The 18,242-nt window shown below is 40.8% G+C and overlaps 1 protein-coding gene across 2 annotated transcripts in view; it reads right to left on the bottom strand.

Moving 5' to 3' along the window:
- Window positions 1–9,939: 9,939 nt before the first annotated feature.
- Window positions 9,940–18,242, bottom strand: part of USP6NL (USP6 N-terminal like) — a gene marked incomplete at its 5' end in the record, with an annotated part of 117,876 nt that continues 109,573 nt past the window's right edge. For both annotated transcript variants that reach the window (XM_084299017.1, XM_084299018.1), the window contains one exon: window positions 9,940–13,584. In XM_084299017.1, coding sequence (XP_084155143.1) covers window positions 12,143–13,584 — 1,442 coding nt within the window. In that variant the 3' untranslated portion in view covers window positions 9,940–12,142. The remainder of the gene's footprint in view (window positions 13,585–18,242) is intronic.

Genomic DNA, 18,242 nt, shown 5'->3' with positions numbered 1-18,242 from the left:
GGAGATATGAATCAGGGAGGCTTTTTTCTAGCAAATTCCCCCAGGGACTAACTCTTAGATCAATATTATTTAATGCCTTTTCAATGTTGTGGATTTTCATAAAAGATCTCTGTAGATGACATAGATTGGGTGGCAGCAAATAATAAGAACTTGCTTTTACAAAATAAAGTATTTCTTTTTAAAGGATCACAGTACAATGAAATCAATTTGAACATACCCAAATGCAAGGAAATCCTTCGGTTGGAGGGGTCTCAGTTCAGTTTCATTTGATCTTTCATTGGAAAACAAGAGTTTCGTTTCCTGGGTGCTTAAGAAAAAAAGAAAAAAGAAAAAAAAAAAAAAGAGGGGGAGGGAAAGAGGCAGGAGAAGGGCAGAGGTTTTAAACTGAAAGAAGATAGCTTTAGATGGGGTATAAGGAAGAAGAAATTCTTCATGATGAGAGTAAGACACTGCAACAGGTTGCACAGAGAAACTGGATGATGACCCAGCCCTGGAAGTGTTCAAAATCAGATTGGATGGGGCTTTGGGCAACATGGTCTGGTGAAAAATGGCTCTGTCCATGGCAGAGGGGTAGCCTAGGTGATCGTTAAGGTCCCTTCCAGCTCACACCATTCTATTATTCTGTGGTATGAACACAAATTTTGATCCAAAGAATTTGGATTAGAGATAAAAAATAAAATAAAATGCTGAAAACCTGTGATATGTTGCCCAGACTTGCCAGTCTAACAGTCATTAATTATAGAAATAGGACAGCAAATGGCTGGTACCTTCTACAGGGCCAAACGCAAGGAAGATTGGGAACCATGGGAAGCATCCTCGGAGCATGCCCAGGTGAGCATCTGCACAGAGCAGCTCCCAAGGAGCTCTACATGGGCACTCTTTATGTATATTAACAGTTTATTCTCTTCTAAAACATTCACACGCCAGCATGAAAAGCTCATACATCCTCAACTTTGCAACCCCTAGAACTAGGAACAATAAACTCATTGTTAAATCTCTCGGCTAAGAGATATCGTTTTTCTGTTCTTCTGTTTTTAAAAAGAATAAGGCACCACATACTTACCTGCATGCCAGGAGCAGCTCTTTGGAAGTTGGTGCATTTGTAAATCCATTCTCAACTCTGGAAATATATTTGCTTAGACAATATCTAAAAGCATTAGCTGTAACTTTTAAGATAAGTCAATTAAAAGCAGACAACTTGAAGATGTACAAATTCTCTTGATTTTTTCCCATTTTTACAGTCAAATAATAGATCTGTTCTTGAAAGTTGTCATTTTTCATAAAAGATATATTAAGTACTGTTGAGAAAAAAAACTGACATGCAAGGCAGGCCAATAATTTTTATGTATGCATATATAACAGGTACACACAGCTGGACTCTGCCTGTACACTGGTGACCTATGGCCTCAGCTGACTGCCACAGCCTCAGACTGTACCTTGCGTGACAGCTGCCCATGACTACGTTTAACTATCAATGGAAAAATCCTTTCAGTCTCAGAGGCCAGAAACTCATTCAGCCTTTGTGATCAGAGATGTTGCCAAGTGCTTTTTTTTATTGTTATTATTGCTATTTCTCTGAAAGAAGCCTGAATGAAGAAGTGTCACTTTCATAGGTCTGGGTCCTCCATCTTCCACAAGTCTTTGTTGGCATCTTCGTCCTTGGTTTCAATGCTCCTTTATATCTGAGACCTCTGAACCAAAGCTGTAAAGAACTTTCAGAGATATAATAAGTTTCTTGAAGTTTGCTAGAATTAATACAATTCATTTCCCTTCTGCTGCATCTTTGCATTGTGCTGTCACTTCAAACAGAGCCCACTTATCTTCTTCTGGAAGACTTTAGATGTCAAGGCTATGAGGTTTTTGAGCCTCTTCGAGCGGTTACAATAGCAATCTCATTTCAAATAGATGCTTTTTAGACAACATCTTTACAAAGGAAAACTCCTAAAAATGTTTTTCAGGGTGAATTAATAAACGAGTCACAGAGCAACAGGTTCATCTAGCTCAAAGAGACAAAAATATTTGGCATTAGGCACAGAAACTCAGAGAGAACCATCACTTAATTCAGTGCTTCTGAACAGACATAAAAGCATCATCATCCAGATTTGTGTATACAAAATAAATAAATAAATCCCCCCTCTAAAAAAAAAAAAAGAATGCCATCAAAAATGAACGAAATATAACTTAAAAGAAAACCAGATATGAGAAGAGTTGTTTGTACAGTGCCACCCCTGCCCGAAATGCATTACCAACAGATACGAAGACTTCTCCAAAGTTTCTAGTCTCAAGCACCAAGCATGCAAACGCTGATGAATTTTTCACCTTGTTTATGAAAAAATCTCTCATCCATTGTACGGCTTTGGCTCGACTCTTAGCGATATCTATTCCTGTTTTGCTGAGCTCAGTAGGTTCGTGCAATCATTACCGTAGTCCTGGAGGACTGAAGATCTGCTGAAGGCAGCTTTTTTCTCCAGCCCAGAAAGGTTCCCCCCAGCCCCAACCAAGCACAAGCAAAGAAGTATGAAAGCTTGAAGACATCAAGCAAGAAGAGCCATTCAAAACTGAACCAACCTTGGTTGTGCATCTGTAACCGATGGCTTCCATTTGTGTGTTTAAGAAGTTCCATGAGCAGGGCAGGCAGCAGAAGGGGACAAGGAACGACTAGCAGGGGTGCAAAGAGTAAAAAACCCTCTGAGAGGGGCAGGGAGCAGACATCCAAGGGTGATGACTCTCTGAAGAAGAGCAGGGGCTGCTCAGAGCTTGCAACAAGCCAGAGAAAGCGCAGGGTTGACGTAAGTCCTGGTGGAAAAGACTAGCACAGGAAGAGACATAATGGGCAAGGGTAGAGAGTGCATAAATATTTAAGAATTCTCCCAGTCACTTTGAATTCTAATTAAAATAATTAAGCATTCTGGCTGACATTCTAGTAAGGCTTCTGAATTCAGAAAGCCATTCGCGGTTTGTTATGCAAGCTCACCCTGGTGAGAGGTTCAGGTATTTCCACCTCAAAGCACCGACAGCTTCCTGAAAACTAATTCAGTTCCTAGCTGGTAGAGGAACAAAGCAGCTAAGAGACCAAAAAAAAAAAAAAAAAAAAAAAAAAAAACAATGCTTCAAGCCAAAAACAAGTCCAAAAGGTCAGACTAGAGTTATCACAAAATGATCAGATAAAAACTATTTGAGAAATTCTGTGCAGCTACAAAGATACCTTTGGAATTAAACCTTGCAAAACACGAGAGACATCTTTTAAGAGTCCTGTTAAGCTGGGAAGCGTTTATTATTTTTTCCCAGCAAAGGCAAAAAAAGCAAAGGGGGAACTTCTCCCTAAGAGTCACCACCATTAACACACAGAGCTACAAATAAAAAGATAGCGGCGTTTTGGTCTAAACAATACCAGAAAATAAGCATTGGGCAGAAGATGCAGGCTGGGGAGGTTTTGTGAAGTGACTCATCTGCAGGCTAATGGCAAAACTGAGCATCTGTTAAATGCCAAGGATATAAAGATAGGATTTCTTCCTTGCCTTCGTAAGTAATTTGGACCTTGGCTCCTCAAATTCTATGAAGAATAGCAGGTACTAAGTCACTTGAAAAGTTGGACACGAGCTCTTTGACCTGCTTCAGTCATTTAAAATAATTAGACCCAACTTCCTCAGAGGAGTACTGTCATGGAGAGTGCTCCTTCAGCACTGCATAAGCTTTGAGTGTTTGCTTTATGGCTGGAAACAATTCCAACCCCATGACAATTGACTGCTACCGCATTGCTTACAGAGAAAGAGAAAAGAATTGCAGGACAGGAGTTCAGGCAGTTCACCTTCCTTACTCTGAATAGAAAACCCTTAAAAAATTACTTATAGCCACCCAGCGACCTCCCCAGCTCGCGGCTGAGGCTCGTAGATGGAAGCACAGCCTGAAAGTTTACCTCTGGAGACATCCACTGGGGCGGCCAACTTATCGACTAAGATTTGCTGAACTCCCCTCCAGCAAACGGTGCACACAAGGACAAATCCTTCTGCATAAGGTACTCAGAGGACTAGCTAGCAAAGGAAATTAAAAAATAAAATAGTTCAACTACTTTGTCAGCGGCTGACACGAAAGCATTTTTAAAGGTACACCTAACTCTCCATCCTTGGATTGGTAGTTAGGCAATTTTCTTTTATTAATCCAATCTGATGATAATTAGAAGTCGGGGAAGCTTGGCTTCCCTCCTACAAGCCCCATTAGTCCAGCTGGAAGGGAAATTTGAGGTCTCTGCATAGGGTCATTCTAAATATCAGAACATGATTCACTTCTAAAGGGGGAGGCAGGCAAGGGAGTCTGCCTTTAGAGTTAATAATCAAGTAATTATCAAGGTGGCATGAAATGTTATTTCAGAACTTGAAGGCCTCGGTAAGGAACCACTTAAATGAAAAGGGAAAAATATCACCTGACCAACCCTACGGAGCGTAACAGAGGGGTTACAACAATTGTGATCTGCTTATATGCCCAAAATCATGAGTTCTGAAAGCATTTCCAAGCATTTCAGACATAACGTTTACAATGATAAATGCGTGCCTAGAGTGACACCGTTCACTGAAATTGTGCTGCTTTTTTTTTCATCCATAATGGCATTTAAAGAGCAAAACTATTTTCTTCCCTGCTGAAAGTTGTGCCATCGGGACTTTTCTCCGCGGGGAGCAGACAGACTGCACAACTTCCAGTGGGCTGACTCTGCAGATGCTTAAACCGAGGAGAATTTATGCTCTTCCCCTCTTCATCAGTGTTTGGTGTGACTTGAACAGAGCATGGAGAAGTGGGAGAGGAGAAGCGTGAAAACTCAATGCTTTCTTGAGTATGGCCCCAAAACCAAAAGCCAAACAAAACCCCACAGACATCACCCAGGAGGAGCTGTGAACACTCCCAGGAGGCGAGGGGCGCGTTTCACCCGCTGTGAGCCTGGGTGGGCTCAGCAGAAACTGAGCACATCGGTGAAACAACTGCTGGAGGCAGGCTGGGTGCTGCCAACCTGGCTGGGTAACTACTGGAAAGAGAACACCTGAGGTTAACGCTACATTTTTTACACGTTACATAGCAAAATTACGATTTACAGCATCAAAAAGGGGCAGCTTTGAACAATGGGCGGACTCCAGCAACTACAAATGACTTTGGGTAGCTGCAATTCACTAATTCTGTGATTAAGAGCCTGCTCTTTCTTCCTTTGGTCGCTGTGTGTGATGAAATATATGCAAAGAGCACTGAGCCCAGCTGACCAATAAAGGTTGGCTTGTTCCTATGTGTTGGCCAGCACAAAGCCCTCCAATGAGGGGCAAAAACTTCCAGGTTTCAAAAACAATAAAAAATGCAAAAAATACACCAACTATTGCCTAGGGAAAAGCTCAGTGAGCTACTTCATGTCCTAGTCCCTCAGACCAAGGAGATGTGAAATGGGTGCTGCATACTGCAAAGCACAGCACAGCCACCAGGGAGGCCTTCAAAAAGCATTTTTGATTGATTTTTTTTATACACATATGCACTAATTTTCTGTTTTGTGATCTCAAAATTGTTTATTTTATTTTTTTATATATTTTTTTAGTGATTTATTTGAAGCACTGCAACCTGAGAACAGACTTTGAGATGGAGTGGAGAACACAATGAGTTGATACAGGGCAGGGAGCCCACGATGAGGTGACATAAGAATTGGAAAGAAAACGCATTCGCTGGAGCTGAAATAACTGCGAGGGAAATGATCTGACACTGTAAAACCTGGGGAACAGAAGGGGACAGAGCTGTGAAGGGTGTCAGGAGTTACAGACAGAAAGTTTGAACAAACAAAGGCTGCCTGATGGCAGAAGTATTAGTTCACATTCAATAAAGATGATCTAACACGGTTACTTGCTTTGGAAGTTGACCAGTGCGTTGCCTCTAGGGAAGACTGAGGGCAACAGGACTCTTTTATAGCCTTTTTTATTATTATTTTTCAAAAAACATATTTTTTAAAAAGATACCCAGTTCGTTCTAGGTTACTTTTACTGAGCACGTGCCCAGTAACTTGGGAACTGTTGACTCCCAGAACAGATCAACTCCTCCTCCCCTGAGAGTGCGGGTTCTCCATAACACACTTCAGCCTGGACATGGTTAGACTCTCAGAGGAAGAAAGCCCAGGGGTTATTAGGAAAGGACTTTACACAGAAATCCAACCCCATTCCAAAAAGGAAGGCAGCTAAGTATCACCGCCTTTGAAAATCCAGACCGTTTGCTTTAAAGCTTTGTGATCTTTAATACAAAAAACACCCATTACTGCTGGATTCAAGCAGACTCTTCAGGCAGTAAAGCTTTCCACTTAGCCATATTGCAAAACCCCTTGTTAATAGCTGGGTGCCAACCTGCCTAAAAATGCCCCACGACCTACCTGGTGGCAGTATGCAGATCGCTCACTGATTTTGGTGTCATTTCCAGGGATGCACAGCCCATGCTGTCAGAGTTATCTTTGGGGGAAACGTCTGGGAAGGGGTAGGCTTCAAATGAAGGCATAGATTGGAGTACATCATCTAAAAGACTCTTTTCTCTGTTACAAAAAATAGCGTGATCTGTTTTTTCCTAAGGGATAACACTGAAGATGATTCCAGAAGATACTGTTGAACTGGAAAATGCTCCAAGTTTGGATGGTTTGAATGAGAAAGTTTCACTTGCAGTCTTCTTAAGTGAGGACGGGAGCACGGCCGTCCTGGTTCACAGCACCAGCTCCAGCTCTCCGACTCATTTCAAGGAGAAAAATCTGACAAAAGCGCTGCATTATCAGGAAACAAGGAGGCATTTACCTAACCAAACCAAGCATGTTGTAGCTACATCTGACCTGCTGCCAGTCTGAGCTGGCACGTTTCTGTGGCACAATCCAGCATTGTGCAAAAACGCTTGATCGGTCCTGCGTGTAAGATCGCCTTTGTTGCTTGATACTGAGCAGAAGCAACCCACGGCTTTGGATGGCCGAGACCATGCAAGTGCCTCTACACTATTGTGTCCTTCGCCAATTGCTAAATTAAATTGCTTTCTGTCAGAAAAAAAAAAAAAAAAAAGAAAAGAAAAGAAAAAAAAAATCCTGGAGAATTTCTGACCAAGTATGATATTGAGCAGATAACTGATTTGTTTTAATTTGCACATTGTCTAGAGAGAGGCAAAGCCAAAGAGGCAAACAGCAACCTCTGTTATTAACTGCTTTATCATGTTCCCGATGAACAGCAGCAAAAAGGCATCACAAAACCTCAGGAAAACAAGAGCTGGCACATTATCAGAGCAAGGAAAGAGACAGAAGCATCGAGCACAGCTCACCTTGACAAGGCTGACAATAAAATCTTCAGTAAAACAAACATACCCCCTCCCCGTCCCCCAGAAAAGAAAAGCCAGAAGAAGTTAGGTTCATTTTCGGATTATTCTGAACTCTTCTTTCCCAGATCTTCTCAAATCACCATTGATTTTCTGCTAGCACGTTACCTCTGTGAGCACCAAGGCAGGCGGCGTTCGCTGGGAGACTCACATCGCTCAGCAGAGGGATGCTGAAAGAAGTCCTCTTGGCACAAGGACCAGAAAACAGTGTCATCTTCCCCTACACCACATCTGGCAGCCATTTAAAGGCTAAATCTAGTGACCACAATTATACCCCTGGTTGCACTTGCTGGCCTACTCATCTCCTCATTGCAACTCTGCCATTAAAAGCATTTGGATTGTCTCAAAACCCCCAAAAGGAAAAAAAAAATGAGCTGCAAACTATGCAATAACTTCACGTCATCTAAAGAGCAACCTAACAGTACTCGGTTAAGTAACCGTTGAGCTATAACTATGCTACATTCACAGAGCTCTGCAAAAAAAAATGAAAATAAAATATGAAGGGCTACAAAAAAAAAAAAGAAAAAGATTATATTTTCCTCTCACTGAAGTACCGACAGCAGAATGTACTCTGCTGGAGATGAAACGGTGGGCGTCTGATGGCATATTTTAACTGGCATTCCTCTTTGTGCACGCAATGTAATGCCACCCAAGGGGGAGATTAAAAAAAAAAGTCTGTAATTTGCAAGTCCATTTCAAAGTCATATCGGAGTGTGATGTGAAATTCAGGATAGGATTCTTGAGAGAAATCTCCTTGGAAAATGCGTACGCACCTCGGGGAATCTTTGGATTTGCTTCTCCACACTGGAAGGCTGCGCTGTTTTTCAACATTTCCATGTTGTTTACTCCTTGCATCTAATTTTGGAGCTAGCGAGCGGTTTATGACAAAGGTGTATCCGACTAGCAGTAAGCTAGTCCTTGTCCGCAACCTCCGAGATTTCTGAAATCCCTTAGTATTCGTATTGCAACTTCTACTTGTAGTGAGGAATTGCTTTCCGGTTAGGGATTAATCCTGCTGGCAGGTGTTACGGAGGCAGGCAACATTTACATGTGTGAAAGACCTTCCCTTATGGCCCTGGGGGGGGAAAAAAAAAAAAGAAAAGAATTGCCTGCATTGATCTGATCATTCTCAAACAATTGCGAAGAATATCATGCTTTGAGGCTTTGGGTAATCATCAGCGGGGATTAGGAGGGAATACTCTCCTTAATAGACTTCTGGCTAAAGGAGTTTTCTCTTTCCTCTGTGTCACCTTCCCTGAAGCGGTACAGACAGGCCACAGCTGGATCCGGGGAGAGGGAAAGATTAAGATCATTTTCCCGAAGTCATATTCTCTTCCTCGGATGCCTGAGTGATGATGATGCTTAGATCCAAATTCATCACCGAAGCTGACGTCAGACAAGAATCTTCCCGCGGGTCCCAGCAGGAGCAGGAAGACTTCTGTCCTCGCTTGTAGCGTGCGTGCTTTGATTAGAGAGAAGCGGTTTTGATCACATAATCAAATCCCATTCATGGAAAAGGCTGGGAGTAGCAGCGATAGCTGCAGTCCTTCCTGTCTTTTTCCCAGGGCCCCAACAATTTGAAGGATTTCAGTCTCCTGTACATTCCAGCAGTGAAGGCTTCAGATTTAATCTAGTGTCAAAGGAAAAGCAAGCACAGAAGTTCACAGCGTACGACTGATGTGATTTCCTTTTGCTCTTATATTCTGATTAATCTCACTTATTTTCTGCCATGCAGAGGTTAGACATCTATCCTCATTTAGTCTGCTGTGTTCTTTGTGGTAGTGGAGATAACTCACTCTCCGAACCCCTACCCTGAAATTGTCTCACTGCCCGTAAGGAGGGCCATGACGGCTACCTTCCACAAGAAACCTACAATTTGTACAGCTCAAAGCAGGCAAATTCTAGAAAATTATTAAGAAACCGCGGGGAAAAAAAAAGAAAAAAAAAAAAGGAAAAAAAAAAGTATTTTATGTTGATACTTCCTGCTTGACTGTTTTCAGATCAAAGCAAGCAGTGACAGAAGAGCTCTTTGGAGGGTATCTAATCCATTACGCCGGGATGATTCCCTCCTCCAGCAAGACACTGGCACGGCTGTGTCTCACTGCACCCGCAGCGAGGGTGCTTCTTACCGGCACGACACGCGGATTTCAGTCTGGCACTGCCTTGAGTTGGGTTTGTCCTGTTCGATGGAAACCAAAGCGTGCTTTGCTCTGCAGGCTTGGGGCACGAGGCTGTTTTTAAGGAACTATAAAATACCAATCCTCTTCTTTGGAATTGGTACTGGGTGAGGTTATTGGAACAAAACCAGAAAATCATCATCACAATTTATATTCCTAGCTTTCACAAAGCGACAGGGTCATGTTTAGCGGTGTGGTCAACTATCATCAATAACCTTGCTACTTCTGTAGCAGTGCAAAAGCACTGTACAGCCCGTATCCCCACTGCTTAGTCCAAAAATAAATATATATAAACAACTCAAATTGGACATGTAGATATATCGAGACACAATTATGAACAACCATTTGTGCAGTTTTGAGCTAATTAGACAACGAAAAAATAAAGACAAAACAACAGAGGCTTAATTATTATTATTTTAACGTTAAAAATACAGTCACATCAAAATAGGATACACAGTTATAAAACTGTTGCAGATGACATAAGAAAATAATGTGTATATATTTTTTATATATAAAAATCTACAGTATTTACTAATGCTGATACATATTTTAGAGCTTTGTGTTGCTTGCACAAATGAATTGTACAGCCTTGTTACGAATTACAGAACCATCGTTAAACACTGCGATTATTACACTGAGCCACGATATTATGTACATACATTTCTAAGCTGCTGTAAGCAAGCAGAACTAAGGTAAGCCCAAGTCATATTTATCTTCACAATTTTAGAGTTTCAGTGTAGTGCTTTGCTACTGTTACTTCGCTGCAGTTTGCGACTCTTCAAATATAAAATTGCCCAGTTCATTAAAAATTACATCAGACACATCATATACACAAAAAAAAAAAAAAAGGTTTTTGAAATATACTAAGTAAATGTTACTTCCATTTGTAAAAATTGTTTTACTTCTGTACCTTAAAACTTACAGAGCCAACCTGCAGCAATAAGAGGCACTAAAGCTCATTCTTTAAAGGAAAATAAAATAAAATCCATTTCTACGTTTTCAGTTAACAAATCTTACAAAAGAGAACAGGACAACCTTCGAATCCATCCAGAACCAATGTTGCTGCCGATGCTAGGTACTTAAGGATTAGAAAATCTCTCTGCTAAGCACTCCAAGGACCTCTTCTGGCGAGATCCTTACCTGCCTCCGGTCCCCTTGGTTTCAAGGAGAGGTCAGCGCATCCCGCACTGCCTGCGTGGTCCCCGGCAGCTCACAAGGCTGCATCCTCCGCGTGCCACTTCAACCTGCGGTTTTGTCACCCCCCCAGTTCATTTTTGTCACCCCCAGTTCACAGTCAATGAAAGGAAAAGCAAACAAAGTAAAAAAAAAAAAAAAAAAAAAGGCTGCAAACGCTAATTAAAAATACGTTACCTGGAGTCTAAGCTTCCTATTAACAGTCAGGATGGTTTTAGTGTAAAAAAAACAAACAACAGTCTCTCAGCAGCCTGAAAGCACAGCAGCACGTGCCCTATCGCAGGCACGAACCTGCTGGCTCTTTGGGGAAAAAAAGGGCAAAACCAAAATGGAATTGACATGACAAAGCTTAAAGGAAGGGACGCTGCATATGCGCACGGCTCAGGGAATATCAAGTCACGACCAAGTCTCAGCCTCCTGCGTGTACTTCTCAAGAGCGTCAAGGAGCTGGGAGTTCTGATACCTGTGAGATTTGGCCTTGCAACCAATTTGTTTAGCTTGACAGCACGGCGTGGCAAAAAGTGAAGGGTGCAGCACCATTTCTGGATCTGGCCTTGCTCCCACCGTGCCCCAACGTTTTGCAGATTTCAGACATTCTGACGGTAGGTTTGGGTGCAAAGGTAAAAACTCTCTGCTTTCAATTCGCCTACAAAACTAGAGACCGCCCTGAATTTTCAGCACCATTTCTTAGCCAGATTATAAAGACATTTTTGGCTTTCTGCTTTTGCCTGCCTGATCCTTCCTGCTGAGGAAAATGACAAACAGTAGTCAAAGGAGAGGAAATTAACTCTCACATAAATTTAAATTAATAATCCCAAAGTATCTCCCCTGCCCAGAACAGATACTGGGATACTGAGGCAGCTGTATAACAATGACAGAAAATCCCATTCAAAATGAATGGCTTCTCAAATAAATTATAAAGAAAAATTAATATGAAATAAAAGTACTTCACAAGCTTTGCCCAAAGTTAAATGCAATTTACATTTAAACTCTTTAGCTCTTTTTCATATGCATTCGTGTAAGTGCACACTCGCACACACGCACCCACACATCTATACAGTGCATTAACAATGTCAGTCAAAAATAAAACCTGTAAATGTGTTAGGTTTTAGGCAGAAAGATCATAACACGAGTTATTTAAATTTGAGGGAAAATGACAGTATTAGCTATCCTGTGTATATGATCTTATTGCTATTGCTACGGCTATGTGCATCAGATCACTTTCAAGAGCTTCGATGCAAGTCTAAAAACTCAACTAGCCTTCAGTGAAAGCCTGAAACATCTTTGAAATAGTGTTGTTTTTGACAGAGTCATGTGAATTGTCCACATTTCATAGAGGAAATTAGGTGGACTACTGCTAACACAGTAATGCATAACTGAGTTTGGTTCTTGCCACTTTAGTAAGTACAGACAGATTCTCAGAGAAGCACAGACTCATGCATAGACAATCCATCGTTTCGATTTCGGTAGTGTTGGGCTTGAGCTGATGGACCTGAATATTGGTATTGTGGTGAACCATGCTCTTCAAAGTTTGGTGAAGTCCTGTATCTTATTGGACCGTCCACAGAAACAGCAGGAAAAGCGTGGTCTTGAAACGGTGTTGCCTGAAAATGCTGGTATTTCTGGAAGTTATCCAAGTGACCCGTGTTAATGTCTTGGTTCCAGGGCTGCCTGTACGGTTCGTGTCTATATATATACGCAGCATCGGGCCACTTTCTATCTTCTGGTAAATAGTCCACAGGAGGGATTATGAATTTGACACCTGGGGGGGACCTCAGGTTGCTGGTATAGGCATCGACAGGGGCTACTTCTATCCGAGCAGGGGCTGGGGAGAGAGGATTTTGGCGATTGGCAGGATACGAGTTCACTTGTAATTTATCTGGAGAGTAATCTGCTGAAATAAAAGAACCATATGGCCTACCAGAAGGGCTGGTTCGATTCCCGTGGTAGTGCAGAGGTATGGAACTTGTATTGCCTATACTGGAAACGTGCTTTGGAGAATTTCCATGGTAAGTAGGTGGATTATTATAAGATGGCAGTGGCTGTTTTACATTCAGTCCATGAGGTGGTCCATCAGAGGGCAAGGAGTATTTTGGAGATCTGGGTTGGGAAGTGAAGGTATAATTGTTGGATAATTTTAATGGAGCGGGTATTTTATCAGCTTGTTTTCTTGGACTATTTGAATATGCTACATGCCTTGGACTCTGTGGATGAGCTCTCTCAAGCATCTCTTCAACAAAATTCTCATTCTCAATATCAGCTTCTGGAACATTATCATACTGTGACGCATTAGACCCACGCTTACCTTCATCAGCATCCAAAACCCTCATCTTTTGCTTTACATTCAAAGGCTGTGTTTCTGCAGAACCTGGTGGTGAGCCTGAAACTGAATGATTTATTGGCCTTCCTTTCACCTCTGCAGTAAGTTTCATAGTCTTTTCCATTATTTTGATATCGGATGGTTTATTCCACTTAGGTACAAATTCCCTTCTTGTATTTGAAATAGCGTTAGAATTTTGGTTAGCAGCTGCATTATCATATTGCCTTGAGTTGTCTTGCCCCATGGGTTGAGGCTTTCTTCTAGCATCTACCTCAGTTTTAGACTGTATACTCTGTGTGTCTATCGGTCGGGACTTCTGCTGTTTTAAGGAAGGTTGTTTTTCCAGTGAATTAATTCTTTTTCGGTTATTTGGTGAACTTTCCGGTTCTTCTCCAGAGGATGGTCTCCTCTCCGTCCTTCTCACTGTTTGTGTACCAGTGCTGTTCTGTCCATTAAGCATTGGAGTGGAATTAGGCATAGCAGGCTGAGGTCCTGATGGAATTTGCCCCAATGGCTTCTTTGGAAATTCATCTTCTTTACCTAAAGAAAGAACAGTAATAACAAATTCACATGTGTATAGAAATCATCTTTGATCTATTGGTCATGCAAGCAAAAATAACTAAATTATCCAAGCCTCTCTCTGGATAACCATTCTGTCAAAGACCTTAAAGGTTTTTCTGTATTTTAACAAAGAATTTGTTTAGGCTCTCATCTCAACCAGTTACTCTAGTCTTCCTTTCTTCAGCCGATACGATCTTGCCAAGCTTTTCCTCATTGACATTGCTGATGAAGAAAAAAAAATAATCATTTTCCTAGATGGTATTTTGGCTACCTTACCTACTCTGTACATATCCCTCCTTGCACTGTCCTCATCACAGTAAATAAACTACTTCTCCACTTTAAAGATCCTTTCTGATATCCCTCTTCCAATCCACCACCTTCCATTCAGTCATCTTTTGCTGTTCACTGCTGGCAAGCCATGCTATCTGCTCTGCCCTCACATGTGCAACCTCTCTAGCAGACATCTCTGAACTTTCTCTCACTTCTTTTTTGAGTGCTGCTTCCCGTTAACATCTGCAGTCATGCCCTTGTTCTTCCTCAGCCCCTGCTTAGGGGATGTCATTCTCTGTATTAGAAAGTGACACTGTAACAAGAAGACTCTACACAGAATCACCATTTTTTCAGTTCAGCTTTCTATCAGCTATAGAACAACTTAAGTAGCTAATGCTGAAATTGTCTATATCATGATTTCAAATGAGCGTTCAAGTTACAGAACCAGGATACAACTGGCAAGCTCTCCCATTTTGAGCTCAACACATCACAACAGCCAGTGCTAAACATCAATTAAACGGAGATTGAGAACAGCCCACAGTGCCACTACAGAAAGTATAAAGAAGTGTTTCATTGCTGAATTTTATTTACAGAAAAATTTACATTGAATTTTCCACACCAGTCTCCCCTTAGCACTCAACGTCCTTCATCTTCTTAGCCATTGTCTTTTACCACCATCTTCTTGCATGTGACTTTGTGTAATCCACTCATTTCTCCCATTATGTATTGAAAAGGTCACATACTTCTCATTAAATTTATTAATCTACATTTTATTTATTTGATGTTCTGTATTTCCAGAAAAACAATTTAAAAAAAACTTATAAAGTCAGCACAGCCAAACAAATCCAACTATTTATCAGTCTATTAAGTAAAGGTCCTACTGTATGTAGAAAAAAAGGAAATGGCTATTCTTAAATGTTACACAAAATAAAAAATATATAAAACAGCCATAAAACAATTTTAATTCCTGCTTCTTCCTAAAAGACCAGAACTGTAAAATCTTCCTTCATCACCAAAGATCTTAAGGTTAGTTAAGATCTTGAAGATTTTAAAGTTAGCCTCACTTTTGCGAGGTATTTGTAATTAAAATTCCCTTTAAGTGTCTATATGGGCTCACATGGTGAATACATATAAACGTCTCTATCCCTGGTGTGAGCGCTGCAATGAGAAGAAAGCCATGTTCATTTTTACAGTCAATAGTACGAGTTCAATCTTTGATGACTGGTTCGTGCTAGAGGTACACAGAGGAAAGCCAGCAGCCAAGGTCAGTGTTATTTATTACAACAGCATAACAAACTACCATCACGGATCAGTTGCTATATAAACTAAATGAAAACTTACAGTTTGTGCCAGCTAGGACATAGCAAGAAGACAGCAGAGAGAAATACAACAGTGCTGTGTGTCATGACAAGATAACTAAATAAAAAGTACTTTAAAAAAACCACTACACACAGCCTGGGTTTGCCAAACAATTAAACTACCCTTTTCTTGATATTCACAGTCTTCACAGGAGGCCAGAGGTCATATGGAAATGCACCCTTTCCTTTAGAAATTAACAACTTCAGAAACCTCAGTTTACATATAATAAATCCAACCTACTCGTTTTCTGCAGAAAAAAACCTTCCACTCATTTTTCCCTACTCATCAGTTATGATCATACAATTATTTAGATATTTAAACCTCTTCTCTTACACTGAGGGTGTTCATTGTCCACCTTGCTATGCCTCAGCAAACAAAGTTACCCATGCTAAGCCCCCTCCCCAACTACTTGCCCCCAAATGTGTGCTTCCACAAGTTAAATCATCCTGCAGGATTGTACACCTGGCATTCTTTACTCAGTGATGAAGAAGATATGCAAGACAGAGCAGCAGGCTATGTGGTGGGGTAGGGCCTTAGCATCAGGCACCAGTGAGTGGGTCTTGAAATTACAAGCTTCGTGGTTTGTTCTCAGTCTCGGTGGGGCCTCGTGATTCAGAGACCAGGCTAAAATCTGGAGCATGGACTTGCAGACTTGCACATCATGAAGTCTGAATTAAAAAACAATATCGAAAGTCTATAACAAAAATTTGTCATTTGAATTAAACAGAATGCAGCGTTTATATGCTGCTAATCATGAATCACACATAACCTCCAGGTTATCGTGGTAGTTATGGGATGATATAAGAAAATGTCTCCTCAACATCTGTAAATTATTTAATTTCTGTCCTTGTGTGTCATAAATGTTTTAGAAAAAAATGTATTATTTTAATTCCATGCTTGTAATACAAGTATTCAAGCTATATGGGGGAAAAAAAAATGAAGACAAGACCAGATCCTCTAGTGCCTGCAATGCTTCCTTCTTTGTCATAAAGACGTTAAACCCATGAATGGATTTCCTTTCCTTCAGCCTTTACTCTTTAAGAAATGCACGCAGAGCAATATGAGATCCTTTGAAATATACTTGGTCGTACAATAAAGGTGGGGTTTGCTGGAGTTTTTTGTTTCTTTAATTTCATACACTTAAGGTTTCTTAATTACCCTTAAGCTCTAATAAAACCCAAGTGAGAACAGTGCAGACATTCTTATTGAATTCTATCTAGGCTGCTTTGAAGATTGCTTTCTGTCATCTTTCCTTCCCATTTGAGGGTAAAAGAACACTACAACTCATGTGCTCCATGCTATTTCGACAATGTATTGCTGTAATATGAATTACAGGTGTAAAATGAATTACAGGTGTAAAATGAGTATCAGAGAAGCCTTGCCATGTCTGCTGTGAAACTGTTCAAACTTGGAATTAATTCATGCACTGAGCAATAAGCAAAGAGTTCCAAGCCAACCATAGTTCATGTAGAAGCAAATCTTTGCATTCTAACAGCATCATACCAGACCTCCAGCTTTTTACAGGCCGGTAATATTGGAGCTTGGTGCTTTCACAGGAAGCGAAAATATGGAACAATGTGTATGTGTGGAAGGAGGGTCAGTGAGGAAAAGAAGAAATACAGCTCTAAATCTTAGCCACAAGGCTTCCACTGAATTTGTTTTAACTTGACCTTGGTCTGAAACAACTGACACAGCTTGCTTAATCAACCACATTTGCATCAAACTTTAGGAAAGGCCACATTGCTAGAGATATTTGTTTATTAATCCAAGCTACAAAGCACACGCCTAGTTCTGTTCCAAAAAATTCTTCAGCTCTCATCACCTCCTGCCATAACAAACACTGGAAGGAAAGGAGTTGTAACAAGGATCCACAGCGCTGAGCACAAAGACATCCCCCCAAACTGGTCACCTCCTAGAGTAAAACCTATTTGTTTTAAAACTGCAAAAAAAGCATATTTAATTCCAATTTCAATATACAAACACATATAGACACATCTACAGAGCTGACACTTCCCGTGGAGCTATCAAAGTACTTTATTATTTAAAAACAGATGAAAACTCATAAAGTTCAAAGAAGTCCACAAAACTAAGGAGGTAGAAAATAAAAATCCATCAGCATGCACGTTAATGCTTCTCAAGTGCACAAACTAGCATGCAGACTATGCCTGTGAATGCTTCAAGCAGTCTGCTATTAGCGAGAATATGAAGAAAACCGTGATGTTGCATGCTGGCAAGAAAAGAAAGAAAAAAAGAATAAAAGCAAGAAGCAAAGGAAAAGAAACCACAATTCAAAAGCAAACAGAAGAAACTAAATCACAACAAACATCTCTACTAGTAAGAGGTACATAAATAGCTTGCCAGAGAAGCATGCAAAAACACTGATTCTTCTAACAAGCTGCGTATCTTTTATCTACCCATTTTCCACTCCAGCTCTGCCTGAAGCCTCTCATGCAGCTCTTAGCCATCATCTTTACTACATCAGCTCAACTCATTGGTCAAATTTCTCAGATCTGAGCACGCAGAAATTTTATTTGTATGTTTTCAAGGCCATTAAATTGAACCTGTTTGTGCTGTTGGCCCTAAGTCTGAGCTACTTCACTTTCTGGGCATACCTTCCTGTCTGAAGAAATAACAAGGGAGGAACTTCTGAGTCCTACAAAATGTATTCCTGGGACAAGTAATCTTCTACACAATCTACGATGTTTACACACAAGGTTTAAAAGCACTTCCAACTAGGATTTAAGACAAAGATGTTCAGTCCAGCTGGTGAGAGTTTTGGCAGCAACCTCAACAATCATTGAATGTGCCGTTGTCTTCCGAAGCTAACTGGGCCATCAGAAAATGCCCAACTGCACCTTTTCTCAGCTTCCTTCAACAAAACAGCTTCCTAGACAGAGTTAAGTTATATGTGTCCTTTGGGAAAGCTTGTAACAGCTTATGTTAGAATATGTAGAGCTGGTACCATAGGATTTTATGTTTTTCTTTTAAAAGAAAGGTTGTGATTTAGT

The sequence above is a fragment of the Netta rufina genome (assembly GCF_964035555.1).
Source record: "Netta rufina genome assembly, chromosome: 1".
Lineage (NCBI taxonomy): Eukaryota > Metazoa > Chordata > Aves > Anseriformes > Anatidae > Netta > Netta rufina.
Note: the sequence above shows the minus strand (reverse complement) of the source record. Positions and strands in the feature narration are given on the sequence as shown.